The sequence below is a fragment of the Solanum lycopersicum genome, chromosome 1 (genome assembly GCF_036512215.1).
Source record: "Solanum lycopersicum chromosome 1, SLM_r2.1".
In the NCBI taxonomy this organism is placed as follows: Eukaryota; Viridiplantae; Streptophyta; class Magnoliopsida; order Solanales; family Solanaceae; genus Solanum; species Solanum lycopersicum.
This window is the reverse complement of record NC_090800.1, coordinates 68029966-68049825: the sequence shown is the minus strand read 5'-3', so window position 1 is coordinate 68049825 and position 19860 is coordinate 68029966. Positions and strand designations below refer to the sequence as shown.

Below are 19860 nucleotides of genomic sequence, written 5' to 3'. Positions count from 1 at the left end.
CAACTACGGACCGTCCTGATTGATCATTGGTTGGTTCAGAGTCCACCATTTTGGACCCCAATTATGGGACCCTATGTACGATCCGTGGCTCCATTTACGAATCGTACACCACGATCGTGGGTCCCATGTTTTGGCCCTAAGATTTCACTAAGTCTTGAACTCATCTATGCTCGTACATTGAATGATTAGTAGGAATGAACATTTCTGAACTTTTGAACTTGCCACCACAATTTCTTTTTTGATCCGTGGTTAGATTAATAAACTGTCGGTGGTTTCGTATGTACTGACGCCAGATCTTTGAAACTTGTAATTTTTCCTTCTTTTCGAATTCGAAGTGTTATAAAATTGCTTCCACGTTACCAAAATAGAAACTACACATTATTACAGGACTAACGATATCCATATCACTATTGAAACATTTGAATTGAAAAAACAGGTCCAAATTGACCTCAAAGCTCGACAAAAAAATGAAAAAAATATCTTTATATATTATGTCCCAAATTTAAGCGAAGATGAGAGTATATTCAAACCTAAAATGGTCTAAAAAGCTCGCTTTACAGGATTTGAAAATCAAATAATAGAGGTCCAAGTGAAAACTAATTACAGTAACGAAGCTACAATAAAAACTAAAAAGTAAAGATAAAAAGAATTACCTTTGAATTAATGAAAACTGTCAAGAATTGAGCTCGAACCCGTTAGACTGAGCACTCTATTAAATCTAAAAAACACTCAGCGATCATCGCCCCGATGAAACTGAGGTCGCAAGTGCGAACAACAACTTAGCAGTGTGGAGGTGAATGTAAACCTACAACTCCGTGGGAGTGAGACAAGGATCGCAAGCCCAAGATTCGCCTGAGCAGACAAGCTCCACAAGAATGGCCATTGGCTAATTAGTCACCAGCCATTGCCGGTTCAGTTACTTCTATGTAGGAGCGACGTCCCCAAAATGAGTCGCCAAAGCAATTGCATCAACAAACTTTGAAGAAAATTTCAAGTCTCGAATGAATCCTCGAGATTCATCTGTAGTCTTACCAGCCCAAATAAGACATGCAATCCAATCAAAAGCGACGTTTCAAACTCAACAGAATCGACGAATTAATAAACAAACGTCATCTCATTGAAAAGTTGATCAAAGTCAAAACTAAACCAAAACAACTAAAAACCAACAATCAACCACATACCTCAAAGTCAAGACGACCACTATGGGATCCGAACTATAGTTCCTGCCAGACCAAACTCAATGTTCCAAAGCTAATATCGCTGACACAAATTTTTATCTGAACACGTTTACCAAAACTATTGATCGAAGTTATTTCTTTCAACATAAAAGCTCCAAAATGGAGAAAAGTCTCCTGAAGCTCTCCCAACCACCTTGGGAAGCACATCATCCATTCCAATACATCATACACACAACATAGAAGCTACAAGAAGGGGCAAAATAGTAAATAAATACAAAAAAAATTTCACAAGATTTATTTCAAATTCTTAATTGTTTCTTATTGACTTTCGTTAAAAAAAGATAAAAATCTCACATCCATGATTAATGAGATGTGTAGTCTTCTTTTAAGTCTTGGACAGTATTTCTTTCTTTGAGCTAGTTTTTGGGACACGAAGACATGAATTTGGCCCAACACCTAATTTATATTTTTGATGAGACATTGTTAATCATACTTTATGTTTTTTGTACAGTGTGCTTGGGATATATGTCATTTCATTTTGATTGAGTCACATCATTTGAGCCCAAAAAGCTTTTAAAAAAATGAAAAGAAATGTGAAGGGAAATTAAAGCACAAGAGAGGAGATAGGTCGAGAGAAGGTTTAATTAGACCTCCAATTTAGAGCATTAGAAAATTGACAAGTGATAATAATTGAACACAGGCATTTGATGTTTGCCCACAGCCTGGAAAGTTTCATATATAGTGCCTCCACTTATCTCTTATTTTCCTTTTTTCTTCTCCCTTCTTTTTCTGGTTAGACAGTTTTTTTTTTATTTCCTTTTTGCCCCTTAATTTAATGTTCAACCAATAACACCTTGTTTAAATAGTTGTTAACTACATGTTTTATTTTAAAGTATTGGTAGTTTAATTAGAATCTTAAATTTTATTATATTGTATTATTTAAATCCATTATTAAGTAATGATAAAAATTAAATGTATATTTCATGTAACGATGTGATTAAATTGTTACCTTAATATTTTTTTTTCATTTTGTCTTTATTTATTATTTACTAATAATCATATTTAATCTTTTATCCTATCTTTTATTATTAGTTTTACTTCAGACCCTACTTTTCTTGTAGGTTTATCATTTAAATTATGATTGTGTGATGTTATATAACGACGGAGAACGATGCAATCTATCCAAACACTATACTTATTAATTGAAACAATACATGAGTATAACGCAATACAATATGATCATGAAACAATACGTAACAATCATCCAAATAAAGTATTAAATAGTTTAAGGTAAAACAAAGGGTTGATAACTAATTAAAAAATGATAATTGGTTATTAGGTTCACAAGTATGTGAGGATGAAGGATGAAGGATCGCGATTTATATGTATAATTGAAGTTATTTCTGAATTGAGACATAGTTATTATTGCTGATTAATTTTTAGCATTTGCACGAATTAATGCTTGATTTAGCCTTTATAGTTTATTATTTATAGATAATGTAAAATGGATTGATATAGACATACCATTCTGTGTCTATTATTATTATTACCCTTATAATTGCTCAAAAGCGAAAATGATTTATTTTTTTTTGGTTAGTTGTAAAGTTGTTATAGTGTAATAAGCCAATTAATCATCACGTGAAAAATTTCATTCAACAAATAATTAGTCTATTCTTTTTCATGCATCTGTCCAAAGATTTGGAATAATCCAACTTTGATGTGATACCATTAACCCCTCAATTGCATCAATTTTGAAGCCTTTTATTTTATTTTTCATTCAAAGATTCCAAAAGGTTATTAGCAGTCCACCAAATTGGAACTAATAAAATTGACATGTATGCAATCGTGAAGGTTCCTTGTAGAGTCTTGGGTCCAAATTGTACTCATTATGGTTGTAAGCTAACTATATGTATAATCTAAGTGTAATGTTGGACCATGATGATCTAACATAAAAGAAACATATTTTTTAGAATTAGAATGTATAATCACAATATAAGATAATCGACATGTATATATAACTCCGATTTGAATACAATGAATCAAGAAAGTTTCTATAATTATTTTCTCGGCAAATACATTTGTTATATAACTTTGTTTCTTGATAGAGGTCAGAATATAAGAATATTGACGATACGACTTGGACACAATCTCTTCTATTTGAATTACTTTCTCGTGTGATATACATATGATGATCAATAACTTTAGTTAGTGGTGGTCTACATCATTCCCTCATTTGAGCAAAATCCAATTTTGATTGATTTTCTGGTTAAACTCTTTTGTGAACAGATTCCTCAATTGCCACTCCATTTTTCGTAAAGTTCACTCTTTTTTGAGCCTTTCATCATTCACTTTCTATCTTTGCACTCACATCGTCAAAGGTCCTTTTGGACAATCCCCTCTCCAATTACCTTACTTTTATTCACTCTATACTCGCTTCATTTCAAATTTTAGCAATACAATTCTTTACTAACACAAATGTACTACTAATAACTTACTGACTAAGCAAATTCAAGAAATTTAGATCTAATGTATCTACACCCTCCTAAAATATTATGGTTGCAATTTCATCTACATATGATCAAATTGAGTTGTAAAAGACGATTCTATATATCCTGAACTAGCTAGGATATTATGGAATATGACACGACTCCTCACTATCTGTATTTCCAACATAGACTTGATTTTGCACAAAATTTAAAAAAAAAAATATTTCTAAAATTTGTCGTCATATGTCCAAATACTCATAGCTACTTGTGTGTTCATCAGAGAGTTAGTAGCCTAGTAAGTATTCCATAAAATTAGTTAAGTTCTATGATCACAAGGTATCCAAGCGTCCCTTTAGCACTATATCGCATGACATTTTATTGGTCAAAGATTAAACTGTTGAAAACTCGAATCATTTAAAAAAGTTTCTTATATTAAAATTTAAATTTGAGAAACTTCGTGTTTCTCAAAGTACACCCTTGCGTGTTATAATTATAGCTCGAACACTACCACCACAACTATAAAAAAAAAAAAAAAAAAGATTATATGACCTACCCATTGTCCGAAGGATAATAAAAAAATATATGTACAAGAATACCCTTGGTTGCGCATTCGGTGTTAAGAGTAAAAAAAGTAAAACGTGTCGGTGGGTCTATCTTTTTGAACATGAAGGCTCCTCACTCCACTTTAATTTTTTACACCTTACTCTATTCCACTCTACTATATAGTTTATAATATTTTAACACCTTTCTTAATGCCTCTTAAATTATTAGAGCATTTTCTATACCTTCATTTACAAGTGACCCCTTTCCCTTCCCATTTCCATTTTCCATTTTCCATTTTTCACTAACACTACACTCTCAACTCATTCTTCTCTACTCAAAATTTTATCAAAAATGGGAGTGATGTTAGCTTTTTCGATCCTCATAATCACTATGATGATAACGGGTATGCAAAATGAGGGTAATTTGGTAAATGCCAATGAAACAACTTGGGCAGGTTCAAAGTATCAGATTGAATGTACAATGTGTGCCGCATGTGACAACCCTTGCGCCACCCCATCTCCGCCGCCGCCTCAGCCGCCGTCGCCTCCTCCACCGCCTTCTACCTCTTATAATTGTCCTCCTCCACCCTCTCCTCCTAGTTCCGGGGGAAATTACTACTACTCTCCACCGCCACCACCGCCTTCCTCCTCCGGCGGCGGCGGCGGCGGTAATTACTACTATTCACCACCTCCACCTTACCAAAATTACCCTTCTGGACCTACTCCTCCACCTCCGAATCCAATTGTTCCGTATTTTCCATTCTACTTTTACAATCCTCCACCGCCTTCACAGTCTGCTGCTATTAAGCTCACTGATTTTTCACCCAAATCTTCTATTTTCTTTACGGTGTTCATTGCGTTGTTGATTTTCCATTGAAATTAATGGGGGGAAATTAAATAAAGTGTCTGGAATCGCACAGATCTACAAATGAGAGCAAAGATATTGAAGAAAAATTGGAAAGCTGTCTTGTTTCTCTCATCTTCTGTAAAATTCTTGACCATTCTTCTTATTATATTCTCCTGTAATTTTAGTTTAACTTAAATTCATATTCGTATAGAATGTAACAAAACTTTAGTCATTTTTGTAACAATTATAAACTCAACTTCTCATTCATATTCTATATATTTTCACTGCAATTTTATTGCTTTTTCCTCAGCATCACGCAACACTTAATTTACTAATATTGCTATAGAATTGATTTGTTTTAATTTTAACTCGAAATATAAGATTTTTTTATTTTTTCTTGAATCAAATGTGTGTAGGAGTAATATATTTTCATTATTTGACACTATTTAATATCATTTCTATTTTATTTTTATTAGGTTCCATTAAAAATATAATTCTATAAAAAACTCATTTCTTTATCTTTTTAAGCTCTAACCAATAAATTAATATTATTATTAAAACGGAGGTAGCGTTTTTGATTTTCAAGTAGCAGTTAGCACCTAAGAAGAAAATAAGTGTTCCATTACGGTAACAGCTAACAACCACCAAATTGACAAGGATTTTCTTGACAGTTGAAATTAAATAAAGGAAGAAATTATAGAGTTGAATAAATTTTTTTTTTGTAAAGAAAAATTAAAACAAGTATCTAAAAAATATTTCTTGTGTATTGAATATTTTTTTCTCTGTTCATATGGAAGGACGTTTCATGAGATAGGAGCACAAATCTTTCCACATGGCCACGTTGATTTTGCAAAGAAAAAGGAAGATTCTGGAAAGCTATACACGTTCGTTTCTGCTACTTGTCCATATCAACATGATTTTTTACGGACATATTTTTTTTTAACAGATAAATTTTAAAATAACAATAAGCATCGCTTACCTCATTTAACATGTAGCATTTTTAGTTATGATTAACTTTTGGTTCTGTTAAATCACATAGTCAAGTTATTTTATATGAGAATTAACCGTCCCAAATTTTTAGAAAGGGTAAGAAAACCAGGCAGTAGCATAAAAAAGACAAATATTTTTTTTTTGGCCCAAATAATAGAGCATATTATGGTTGAATAAAATGTGATGTTGAATGAGGTAATTATAAGATGAGCCGCCATCCTTAAAGATAGAGTGAGCAGAAAATGTCAGAGGAAGGAATTGGTATTAATTTCAATTAACTTGCACGATGCTAAGGTTGGATCACATTTTATTGTGATTCACGTTCCAAATTTACACCCCACTTTATCAATTCCAAGTACTCATCGATTCACATTATCTTCTGCTCCATTATTTCATTTTTTAAAATAGTTACTCGTAACACTTCAACTCATTCAAGCCTTATCTCATAGATATTCAATTCTAATATGATCTATGAAATTTGATAGTGTTCAAATGATTATTTGTGAGTAAAAATGTTTAAATGTACACAACAAAAATAATTCTAAATGTTAGTTATGAATATTTAAAATTTGAGTTTTTTACTAAATTAAAATGAGTATTTATATATTATGCTATTAATACAATACAGCAGATGAACTTGATGAACAAAATACAAAGGATATTTATAAAACCATTTCTCTTGTATTTAAATCGATTTAAAATGACTTTATCTCCACCTACACGTTATTTATAACAAGCCCAAGGAAACAAATAGTTTGTGAAATAGTTGATAAATGTGTGTGAGTTTTGAGTATGTGGGAAAAAGGGGTTAATAATTGAGGGACAAGGACGAAATAAATAAAGGCATTCATGGATGGTTGATGAGTTGGATGCCATGTTTATTGCGGTCCCAAAAAACACACTACTTTGTACAAAAAGGCCTTCACAACTCATAAGGATACCCTATGGGTTCCTTAAGGTCTAATAAAATTTTCATTTTAGAGTTTGATTAATTTGGATTTATATTGAAAAGTCTAATATAATGATAAAGTATTTCGTATCAAATGTAACGTCATATCTTGAATATGAAATCAAAGTTTCTAATTAAGAAGAGGGGAGTATTAAAAATACGTCTAAACTCGACAAAGAATATTAGTTTTTTTCTTCAAATTATTGACAATCTTAAAACCATCTACTTACTTCATTAAGGGTCCGTTTGGCTATGCGATATGATATCATGATATGGAATCATGAGATGAAATTGAAGTTTTGTTTGGACATGCGATATGAAATTTTACTATAGTATATTTTCTCATAAACATAAAACTCTCATAAGTTCTAAAACTATCAAAATAACCCCAATTGTTTATTCAATATTATCAAATAAATTAAAAAATCATAAAATCGTATAATAAATTATTAACAAGTTATTTGTTCTCCACTTAAGTAATTGTTTCATCAATATATTTGAGTAAAATGAAACACCTTTCACGGGCTCTTCAAGATTTTTTTAATTACTCAACAATCGTGAAGTGTGAGTTAAAGTGACTATATGTTGGTGAGAATAATAAATTTTATGTAGGTGAGAAAAATAAATTTTAAAAAGTAATGATTTGACTATAAATTTTTTTCACATGTGAAAATAAATGGTTAGTAGATATAAATATTGGGTTGTTTTAACAAAAATATAAATTTGTGGATCAATTTTTGTACTAAAATAACTCAAATCATGATATGGTATTCTCATATGATTCCATATTGGAGAATATGGTATCGCATCTCATGATATGGAATCATGAGATAGAATCAACGTTAAATCGCATATCCAAACGCTAATTTTATCTGATGGTACCATATCGTGATATGGTATCACATGGCCAAACGCCTACTAAATAAATTTAAATACACCAATTTTGAATCATGAGTAAAATACACCCTAAATTTTTGCCAAGTTCAAAGGTCTTATCAACATTTCTCTCGATTTTTTATTAAGTGTCTCATGCCTCTACAAGAGTTTGACACCATTTATTATGTCATGCATGTGACAAATTAATAATGTATTTAAGTATAGTTAATCAAATTATGAAGTATTTTAAGATTATCAATAATTTAAAACAAAACTAATAATTTATGTTAAATTCAAAAGTATTTATTCTATCGATTAAAAATGAAAGAGTATACCACCCTACTACTACTAGTTATCATAGTCAATTTTTTATTCTCCACTTATGCCAAACCTGTCTTGTCTCTTGTCCTTTCATGTTTCCTCTTAGATAATTAGATATGAAGATGAAAACTACTACTCCATGATTTCAGTTTGTTGTGTATCCAGTGGTCATACAACAAAATCAAAGATGGTGAAAGTATTTATATTCCTATCTCCATCGTATGTTCTCTATCCTCTAAATTAGTCTAGCTAAGCTCAGTACCTTTTTTGGAATTTCCTGACGTTTTGTCAAGACATAATTTTTGGTACCAATTAAATTCACTGAGACTAGCAATAAAATATCAAAACGGGGTAGGTGACTATTAATTGATAAAATTTCACAAATGACCATTTTTAAATTTTTGTAATTTGAACAATAATTATTATCATGAAGAATTAATTTTGACGGATAGAATTCACAAATAATTAATGTTAAGCGTACTTGTATATCTTTATGCATTACTTTACTAGCATTTCTCTGTTGGATAAATAAACGGCAAATTGTATATATATCAAATTATTAATTTAAAATAAATGCTATAATGATAGTTTGATTTAATTGTATCTTATATCAAATTGATGTTATTTCGTCTTTCTCCTAGTGAATCTCGCTCGCCATTTTCATTCTCTCCCTCGCCTCTCTCGCTTTTATACAAATGCAAATATATAAATGCATTTGTTTTTATATAAAGCGAAAGAAAATAATATATATACATATATTTTCATTCCCCTCTCTCCCCTCTCCCAGGTTCCGCTCTCCCCTCTCCCAGATATCGCTCGCCACTCTTCCTGATCTCGCTCGCTCACTCGCCTCTCTCACTATATACAAACAAAAATATATACATTGTGTTTGTGTTTGTATAAAGCGAGAGAAAATTGTATATACAAATAGAAAAAAACATATATTTTCGTCCTATACACTTATGATTATACAAATACGATCATCCGCTGCCCAGTTTTCTTTTATCTTTCTTTCTTTCTCGCTTTGTACAAACACATATTATACAATTGATCTTTTCTATATGTATACCAAAATAGATTATACAACTTCTTTCTTTTATATATGTGAAAGTTAAGACTTACTTGGACCATTTCACTTTTGCACATAAGCCCAATATTATATGGCTTATATAAGACTTGCTTAGGCCTTTTTTTCAGACACGCACAAGAGAGAAAAATCAAGAGAGAGTTGTTTTAAAGATTGAGAGAAAGAGAGGAAAATTTTGTTTTGCTTCAGGAAATTTCTGCTCGAACAATTTGGTTTAAAAAAAGTTTTCTCACTTCGTTAACAGTTTGGATCATGCTCAAATTTGAAAGGCCAAGAAGTTGTGGTTATCACAATTCTGAAAGTACTTTGATTTAACATTGACAAAGTTATGATTGTCGTCAGTACACCTTTAGTTATGCACTTTAAATTGAGCACAAAGTAGTGTAATCTTAGTGGTGATGAGAAGAGAGATATGAAGAAAGTTTCCTATGCTTCAGTCGATGGCATTTTGATGTATGCAATGGTTTGTAAAAGACCGGATATTTCTCAGGTTGTTAGCCATTTTATTTCTATTCTAGGAAGAGAACATTGAAATGTTGTGGAGTGGGTCATGAGATGTTTTTGTGGCAGTTATAGTTCGAGTTTGTGTTTTGGTACATGGAATCCAATTCTTTGTGGTTATAATGATTCAGTTATGACATATGATGTTGATACACGCAAGTCTAATTCAGGGTTTGGTACTTTTGCAGAGAAAGTTGTGTCTTGGCAATCTAGATTGCAAAAATGTGTTGCTCTGGATGAAAATATTTTTAAGGAAACTTGATTATGTTCAAGAAAGGTATGTGTTTTATTATGACAGTCAACTTGCTATATAACTTGACAAGAATTCTACATTTCATGATTGTTCTGAATACTATATACCATTGGATTCGAGATAGGTTGGATTCTATGTTTCTTAAGCTAGAAAAGATTCATACAGATGCCAATAGTTCTGATATGATGACTAAATCTGTGCCAAAAGGAAAGTTTGGGATTGTTGCATGATCACCGGGATGACGGTCTCCTCCATATAGTTGTGAGGGTAAGAATAGTTGAAAATAGAGAGGAAATAGTATATTTTGTTCATACAATTGAGATGTAAAACTTTTCTAAGTAGAGTACATTAGAACCTTCTATTTTGTAGAGTGAAAACAAGCTTGTAACCCATAATTTTTGAGAATTTGAAAGTGAATTGTTGAAATTGAAATTGCAAATCAACAATCTAATGATCGAGAATGTTTTTGGTATATTTCTTTTACTTTTATTATGATTGACTGAAATTCCTATTCTAGAGGTGTGCAAATGGAGTTGTGTTTTGATTAAATTGGTTGGATAATGTGAATTCCTTGATCTCTTTTGATTTGATATCCATGGATTCCGTTTGACTATCATGTGTTTAATTTACAAATTAAGGTTGCAAGGTTAAATCTTGCTTAAGATCTTCATATATTGCTTGAGAGAGAATATAGGTGTATCTTGCATGTTTCTCATGTTTAATTAGCTTAAATGTTTTGGAAAATATTTTCTAAATCAACTTATTTTCCTCAAATTTAAGGAAAATTAATTACTTTCTAGTGCAATATGGGTTACGTCCCAAACATTTTTTTTAATATACTAGGTTGGCTTGTCAGACTATGATTGGATTTTCGCTGTTATGTCAAACTCTTTTTATTGATATGAAACTTTCTACTTTTGTCTGTTATATTATGTTATATGTATGCCAAATGACTCGTGTAGAGCCTCTCGATGTTTTATACACCATGTCACGTCTAGACTGTGCTTTGAGTCGTGACACACAATTACCACTCCTCTATTCAGATGGCCTGATTTGAGGAGTTATAGACCTCTGATCGATTATTTTGATTCGATTGAGATGGACTCATTGGATATAGAATTTTTTTGAGATTCCATAGAGCAGGTTTATATAATGTAGGGTAGGTTGTTGTTATCTCATAGTCGAGAGAAGTGTTATGCAGATAAGAGGGTTCGATCTTTAGAGTTGATGGAGAGTAATCATTTTCTGCTTAGAGTCTCGCACATGAATGTTGTGATGAGGTTTGGGAACAATGAAAGCTTAGCCATAGATTTATTTTTCCTTTAAAGATTTTGAGTCGGGTTGGAGAGATAACCTATACCATAGCCTTGCCACTTAGCTTGTTAGCAATGATCCTATTTTTCACGTCTCCATGCTTCAGAAGTATGTGTCAGATAAGTCTCATGTGTTTTCGTTCAATTCAGTAGTGTTGGGTTCAAATTCGTCCTTTGTGGAAGAGCCCTATAGCTATATTGAATGGGTAGGTTTGCATGCTGAGGACCAAGGAGATTACTTATATGTAGATGAAGATGAAGCACCATTTAGTTTGAGAGGCGGCTTGAGAGATGGAGTCCGACATGCGTACTTTCAAAGTTTCATATACTTTACTTTATGTTTGATGGATATAAATTTTAGTGGTGGATAATGTATTGACCCAGAAGGTTATTTTTGAGAAATTTTTATAAAATTATCATTTTACCCATTTTGATAGTTGCTTTGAGTCGTTTTTGATCTTTTTGTGAAGTTTAGTTTTTATATTTAAGTAAAAGATGATTTTTGAAAGTTTTGAGTTTTCAAAGGCTTAAGTTGTTTAAAATTGAATTTTAGTAACAATCAAAGTTTTGAATTTTGAGATAAAATTTCATTAGTTCCATCAACTCCGGGACATTGAATTTGGTCTACAAGAATTGTGAGTTTAAGATTTGGAGTTGTTTCATGGATTTTAGGTCTTAGTTGAAAGTTTATGAAATATTAGCCTTTTGAATTTACCTTGGTCAGCATTTGGAGTTGTAATGCTCTAATTCGATTTATGAAGGTTGTGTTAGATTTGGGGATGATTTTAGGTTTAGAAGGTCTTGATTGAATTTTTTAGAAGACCTCGATTTTGTGTTTTGATGGCTCTCTTGAGTTTCGAACGTAGAGCTTATTCACATAGCATATTTGATGTATGTGTACGGTGTTCCAAACAAATTACGAGGGTCTATTCGGAGGCTCTGTTATTGACTAATATTATGATGTGTGTATCCGGTGCCAACCCTTCACATTTGCAGAGCTTGGGACCACGTTTGCAAAGGATAGAATTTTGGGACCCCATGTTCACGAAGGCTTGAGCACGTTCACTGGAGGTTAAAATGTTGACATTTTTTTGTGGCGTTCAATGAGGGTTGGAGCAGGATCCTCACTGCAATCATGGAGGAAAGGGTCACATTCACGGGCTTAAATGAGTTGCCGGTCCGCATCCACGGAAGAGTCCGCCTTGATGGAGGACCCTTGGCTGTATGTCTTTCCAAAATTGGAGTTTCAACCCCATTTCTTCAATTTTGAATATTGAGAGTTCGGCTTTGATGATTTTAAGGGAATTTTTTAGTTTTATCGAGTGCACTCTTCCTTTTTATTGTTTATTGATTATTGAAAGATTTTTTCACCTAAAAATTGTTATTTTGGAATCAAACCTAAGGAGATTTTTAAAAACTTCATCTTTGATAAAACAATTATTATGAATGGAATACAATTCCGTCTTTCAAATGATTTTCGCCAATTAATGACTTCTAAATTTTTTGGGTTACACTTTCATATTTAAATTTACAAATTTAATCTTCATTTTCAGAATCGAGTTTTCGAATCCATTTCCATATTTTTCAAAAAAATTTATATGAGTGTTGATAGTTTTGAATTCTTGTTGTGATTTTGTATTTGAATAACCTGTGTTTATTTGGATACCATATGAAAGGGAAAAATTCAAGTACCAGAGTGATTGTGTGATTTTGGAAAGTGAAGTTGGGTTAAAATGAGAATTTATTGATTTGTGTGACTTGATTATATTATGGGCATTTGGGATGAGATGAATCACTTGATGATATGCTTTAATTTATTGTTGTTAAAATTTTGGTGTTGAGTTATCATCATTGCACTATTATGTTTTTATTGATGATGTACCAATATTGTGATGATATAGTGAGGAAGAGAGGAAATAGGGATGGGGCCACACGTTCGTGGCGAAAAACATTGAGTGGGAATAAGAAACGTGCCACATGTTCGTTGTGAATTCATTGAAATGAAATTGGGATCAAGCCACATCTTTGTGGCAAATACATGGACTAAGAAATACATCATGGGTCTCTAAGATTCAGTGGATGTGTATTGTAGGATAAACATGCATAACTTTACTTGACATATCATTGTATTGCATATTATTTTCATTTGTGAAGTTGTTATCGTTTTTATGAGACGTTTGATTGAGGTATTTGATACTTGACAGTTATTGATCTATAAATACTGAGATGTTACTATTATACTATGTATTTAGTGATTTTTGGATTGTTAGGTTGACTGATTTCTGTAAAGATTGTAGTTTATAGGTACTTGATTGGGGTGAAAGAAATGTTCATATTTTGCTTTTCTTTACTTAGTGCTTAGTGATTTTCATGCCGAGTACAAGCCTAGATCCACATGATTATTATTATTCTCTACTTTTTTTCGAGGCTTTTCTGTGGATACTTGAGAAGTAGTTGCTTGTCATCTTAGCGGACTCTCTTGTTCCGTTATAATGATCTTGTGCTACTTTAGAAATAAGAAATTTGAGACTTGTAGTTTCTTTCAATTTAATTGTAATACATTAGAGGGTTGTACACATGATAATCATATTTTCAGAGATTTTTATAAGTTTGACCAAGTTATTTACATTTATAGTTTGATATTTTACTTTTTACATTTCCATTGTTATGTTTTATGTTTAGGTTGATTTGTTTTGGGGGATAAGACAAATGTCATCCCACCCATTTTTGAATCGTGACAAGGAGAGAGATGAAGAGAACAATATGTAATTTCAATGTAAACTAGGATATAGGGTTGTACTAAAAAAAAAGAGTACCCCATAAGAGTAAAAATTAATCTAAAAGAATTCACCTATGCAATTTTTTTCATTTAAGAAGTATTCTATCTTCCAACCATTTTCATTTAAGAGGTATTTATATGAGTTCATTACCTGTCATTATTTTTCCTTTTGAACTAAATTCATATTCACTTAATGAATTTGTATATATTTGTTTACATTGATATTTATTAATCCAAGATTAGCATACATTTGTTCTTATTCATAACAAAATTGATATATATTTATATTTATTTGTATTAATATATTTTAAATTTTACATAGGTATACATTAGTATTGGATACGTTCATCCATGTTCATTTATTCGTTGGTTTACATTTGTCTGCATTAGTATCTTTCTAACTTTACATTTGTATTGGATATATTTTTTTTTGTATTCGTAATAAATCAATATACATTTATTTGCATTAATATCTTTCGAATTTAAATAGGTATATATTTGTATTGGATACATCGTTCATATTCATTTATACTTTGGTATACATTTGTTTGCATTAGTATCTTTTTAATTTTATACAATTACTTGTATTACTAATTTGGAATGCAGTCAACGAAATTCATTAATAAATTTAGATAATTTTTACATCGTTATGTGTTCGTTTTTATAAATTAACAAATTTAAATGCATTCGTTGGATACAAAATAAGTACTCATTATCAAGTTCAATTAACGAAATTCAATATTTAAAAAATTGTCATAAATGTATCAATTAATTATTTATTAAAAATTGAAAAAAGGTCAATTCCAAAAATTATGAAACGTTGTAATTTTTTGGGGAAGAAAACTTTGTAAATTATAATACAAATACGAAAATTTGTAAAAAAAAATAATCTTGCATCCAACTACAAAATAAAAAATGTAGAAAATCTGAACTTTCTTTTTAAAAAATAACCCAGACAATCAATATAAATTCTTTTGATATGATTTGAGTTACTTACTGTGAAGAGTTATTGTTGTGATTGATAAATACTTTAGAGAAGAAGATAGAAATCCTACACTTAAAAAGAGAGAAAAAAGAGTAGAGAGAGAGAATGAAGAAATACCTAATTTTCTTGTTGACAAATTATAAGGAGAGAAAAAAAAACAATAAAAGCAAGCATGTTACTCCCTCCCTCCCTTTTTATATGTTTCCTTTTTACTTTGCATTGTATTAAAAAATGATATATCTTTAACCTTCTATTCTTACTAGGGAACTTGATCGCTCTACGAGCGATCGTAAAAGAATCAATATTTCCTCTCTAATCAATTTTAATTAAATTATCATATATTTAAATTATATTATGAAGAGTATTTTAAAATGATGAGAGAAAATAACACTTAATAAATTTAATATTTTAAAAATAAGGATAGTGTATTCTTTATCAAAATAAATTATATATTTTGCAAAAAAAATTATTTTATTTTACCTTCTTAGTAATAATTGATGTCGAAATCATCCAATAAATAGTTTTACAAAAAATTCAATCCTTTTATCTTCTCCCCTGTTAGGTAAGAATACAAAATCTTTTTATTGAAAAATGAGAATACACATGTTAGTAGAATAAAAATTAAAATCAGAAAGGAAAATATTTTCAAAATAAAAAAAATAAAATATAAGGCTAAAAATTAACTGATCCGTTTTTCTTTTACCTTCTTAGCAAATAATGATGTTAGAATCATCAAGTACAAATAGTTTAAAATTTATTCTCAAATTTATCACTTTCTCCCCAGTTAGGTAAGAACATGTTTCCTTATGTATTTCATGTTTTTTCACTTGTGAGTTGTGATCAAATAAAAAACTTATGATAAGAAAATTCTGATAAAGTGTAAAAATTATAAGTAAAATATTATTTGGTATTATAAATTTGAAATGACATTTAGGAGGTATAAATATGTGAATGTCACTATAAGCAATTGGATAGACTAATATTGCCGTAAAAGACATGAAAGTCGCCATTAATTATAGTTAGAAACAACATAAGGATCATGGAGAAGTACTTTCATAATTTAAAAGTTATTAACGACCTTCAAGAAATTCATACGAGAAAATGATATCGTGATAATTAAGATTGGTAATTGAAGTATTGGACTTTTGTAATCTGTGTCCAAATATTTTATAAATGGAAATAAAAGCTCCACTGTCCATTACCAATATTGAGCAAAGTGATAATAAATGTAAAGCTTTTATAAAGTTCATCAACTAATTGAAACAAGTATTTTCTTTGACAACGGAACATCTATAACATGAGTTTTGCCAACATATAAATTTTTAACTTGCTCACAAAGCAAACTTGTATATAAAAGATTAAAATCACAAAATAAAAATTTGTAGGTATTGTAATATCGAAAAACTAATAAAATCTACTATTAAGTAAAACGTAAAAAGTATTAATAAACAATCAGGTATGACTTAAAGCTACAAAGTTATAATACATCAAACCTAAAGCATTAAGGATAATTATGATATCTCATAAGAAATTTCCAAAGGGTAGATAATTTAAGCTCATCCGTGTAAGAGTATTGTTTTTCTACCTTTTTCAACTCCACCATCCTCTGCTTCCTCTTCTTTTTAGTTTCTTTTTGCACTATAAAAATCTTTAATCTTTTAATAAATATTCATAACAAAAAAAACTTTACACAAATATATCTGTCATCAATTAATCACAAAATTAGACTTGAAAATGTCTTCGAGTTAATATATAAAGGCATCACCTTTCCACATTTTTCTTTCATCTACCCCTCTATTTCAAATTGATCGTCTCGTTTTGACTCGATAAGAAATTTAAGAAAGTTTTTTTTTTTGAGTTTTATAATCTATCTATCTATCTATCTATCTATCTATCTATCTATCTATCTATCTATATATATATATATATATATATATATATATATATATATATATATATATATATAATGTAGTAAAAAGGGAAAGATACATTTTTTCTTTGAAATGGATTAAAAAAAATATAAGACAAACAAATTAAAAGGAAGAAATATGAGTTATTATATACCCTCAAAGGTAAAAATTTATGGTACAATAAAATAAAATAATAACAATTAAGTGAAATATATAAAATTCTATTGAATATTGTCCTCCTTATTTTATTGTGTAAACAAATGAATTGCATTCACTCTAAAAAGATGCTAGAACTTCCTACATCAAATATATTCACAAGTAAGTAGCAGTTGCACCACCAATAAAATGACCTATTAAAACATGTACTAAGAACACCTTAAATTTTATCATAATTTGATGGATGCCTTTAAACTTATGTAGACAATATGCTGTATCATCCGTTCATGTTCCTAATCAAACCTCTAATAGGGTCATCAAATTCAAAGTAGTCATACCTTACAAAGATACTTTTTGCAGCGATCTTTTTGAAGCAGCTCACATAATTTTTCTATGACCATCTCATCGAACGTCAAAAGCAATTTCTCCTCATAATTTAACATCACTTGAATTCAATCTTCCAGTAATATATTTGTAATAGTTGGAAAGATATGTGGTGATGAAATTACAAATCAAAATGAAATTCTTACAATGAAAATACATGTAATAAACAATGATAAGAAATATATAAATACATAAACATAATCCTTAGGTTACATGAAATAAAATTGAAAAGAAAAAATGCTTATATATAGCACATGTATGAAATGATAACTTGAATTGTCAAAATAGTTGAAAGATCGTGGAAGCAGCCGTTTTGGAAAAGTAAATAGTACAATTAGTGAGGATAGCCGTTTTGGAAAAGTAAATAGTACAATTAGTGAGGATAGCCGTTTTGGAAAAAGAAGAATTTATGGGTTCAGTTACAATTTATTTAATAATATAATTTATGTAGAAATAATTAATAAAAAAAAATAGGAAAAAAGGAAAATTGAAATGCTGGTTTTTTAGCTATGCCACATCAGCTGGCCAATGTTTCTGCTTTATATATATATAGATTTGATTTTTTTGAAAGTCAAATTTTCAATAATGAATATGAATTAATTTATCTTAACTATTTAATTTAACCAATGAACATGAATTATTTACTTAGCTTTTCTAAGTTGGTCAAACGTATATTTTCAAGGCTAATAACTCAAGGGTAAAAAAGGAAGAATATGGTAATTTATGCATTGATTCTATGAAATGACAAATATTATGAACCAACTATTTATGGAAAGAGATATATATAAAATGAGGCGGAGAGAGTAACTGCTTGGAATATATAGAGAGAAAATCAGGAAAAAAAATTAATCCCTTTTTAAAAATGTAGCTAGTTAATGCCGAATAAATATTATTTTTTTTTGGATAAACCACATAAATCCCATTAGTTTAGGTCTTTATTATTAAGATTCTCAATAGTTTCAAATATTACTTCCCCTATCATATTTATTGCTTAGGGTACATGAGTCTGAAGCTGAAATACATGTATCTGCTGAATTTTTATACTGAAGTAAAATTAATTGGTTGTAACGGATTACCTTGATTAGAGGAGTAATTGAGGATTTTCAAAATACATAGATAATTAATTTTATTTTATTATTATTTGAAATAGTAAATTCATTAATATTATTAGTATAAGATAAAAACATGTATAGCTTGGTAATGTAATTACTTGATCAATTTAAAATTAACACTCTTAAAAAAATAAATTCATTAATTTGATGTATATATTATCAATATATGATGTATCTGACAAACTAAACACACACACACACACGTACGCGCACACACACACATACACGCACGCGCACGCACACACACATGCACGCACATACGCGCACACACAAAACATATTAATTTCATGTATCTTTTATATGTATCTAGTATTAATTTCATGTCTCAAGTATTGTTATATTCAAAAACATTTATCTCGAATATATAAGCATCTACGTCTAAATCTAATTATGTATATCTAAATTTCATACGTTATATTCAAAAATATGTATCTCGAATACATAATAAACATATACATTTAATTATGTGCATCAAAATACGAAATGTAGGTGAAACACATGAATTTAGGAACAAATCACGACGGTAGAGCATATGCTGTATCATTAATATCATTGTATAGTTAAAAATCATGTATTCAAAAATTAATGGTGGATACATATACATGTTCAGATACTCCATTACTAAAAATACAACTCAAATCTTAATTAAGATTACTACTTATTAGATACACATGTTTCGAAGGCTATATCAAAGTAATATTAGTAACCAAAGAAAACATTAGAAGAACACTAGCAAACAAAGACTCTCTACAATACTCTTTTGTAACATTTTGCAGTGTTGCAAACATATCAAAACTAAGACTCATTTCTTTCGGATACAAATCAATCAAGACCCACTCTGAATTGATAGTTTTTCTGTAGCAGTTACTTTAATTTGATCTCGTTATAAATGAAAAACATCAAGACCCACTCTAAATTGAAAGTTTTCTCTGTAGCAGTTACTTTGATTTGATCTCGTTATAAATGGACAATACAAAATAATATTTGGGTTCAGAAGAATTTGTCGGCCATGGTGATGATATCTTGAGAAAAGAGAGAGTAGATTAGCTATTGTTGAAATGAAATTGTACATTGAAATTCTTGATCAGAAAGGATGAGATATAATTAGGTGTTAAATATGAGAGGGAGAATTAAGAGATAGTGGTTAATTTGGAGTGAAATAGTTAATTAATTAGATAATCAATCAATCCT

The 19860-nt window shown here is 29.9% G+C and overlaps 1 protein-coding gene and 2 long non-coding RNA genes across 5 annotated transcripts; 2 read left to right on the top strand and 1 right to left on the bottom strand.

Annotated features, from left to right (window-relative positions):
- Positions 1 to 470: 470 nt before the first annotated feature.
- Positions 471 to 2574, bottom strand: LOC138340862 (uncharacterized). The gene is made up of 2 exons (XR_011213709.1): positions 1182 to 2574; positions 471 to 1027 (listed from the first exon to the last, which is right to left on the bottom strand). It is a non-coding gene; the product is annotated as an uncharacterized lncRNA (long non-coding RNA).
- A 1615-nt stretch (positions 2575 to 4189) lies between these two features.
- On the top strand, positions 4190 to 5320 carry LOC104647672 (uncharacterized). The gene has a single exon (XM_010323300.4). The coding sequence runs from the start codon at positions 4559 to 4561 to the stop codon at positions 5081 to 5083; it is 525 nt and encodes a 174-aa protein (XP_010321602.1). The 5' UTR covers positions 4190 to 4558; the 3' UTR covers positions 5084 to 5320.
- Positions 5321 to 9346: 4026 nt separating this feature from the next.
- On the top strand, positions 9347 to 14354 carry LOC138348754 (uncharacterized). Of its 3 annotated transcripts, none has more exons than XR_011221434.1 (3): positions 9347 to 9766; positions 9966 to 10054; positions 12340 to 14354. It is a non-coding gene; the product is annotated as an uncharacterized lncRNA (long non-coding RNA). The 3 variants fall into 3 exon arrangements; XR_011221433.1 differs by lacking the exon at positions 12340 to 14354 and adding an exon at positions 10155 to 10620; XR_011221432.1 differs by lacking the exon at positions 12340 to 14354 and having other exon boundaries at positions 9966 to 10620.
- Positions 14355 to 19860: the final 5506 nt, after the last annotated feature.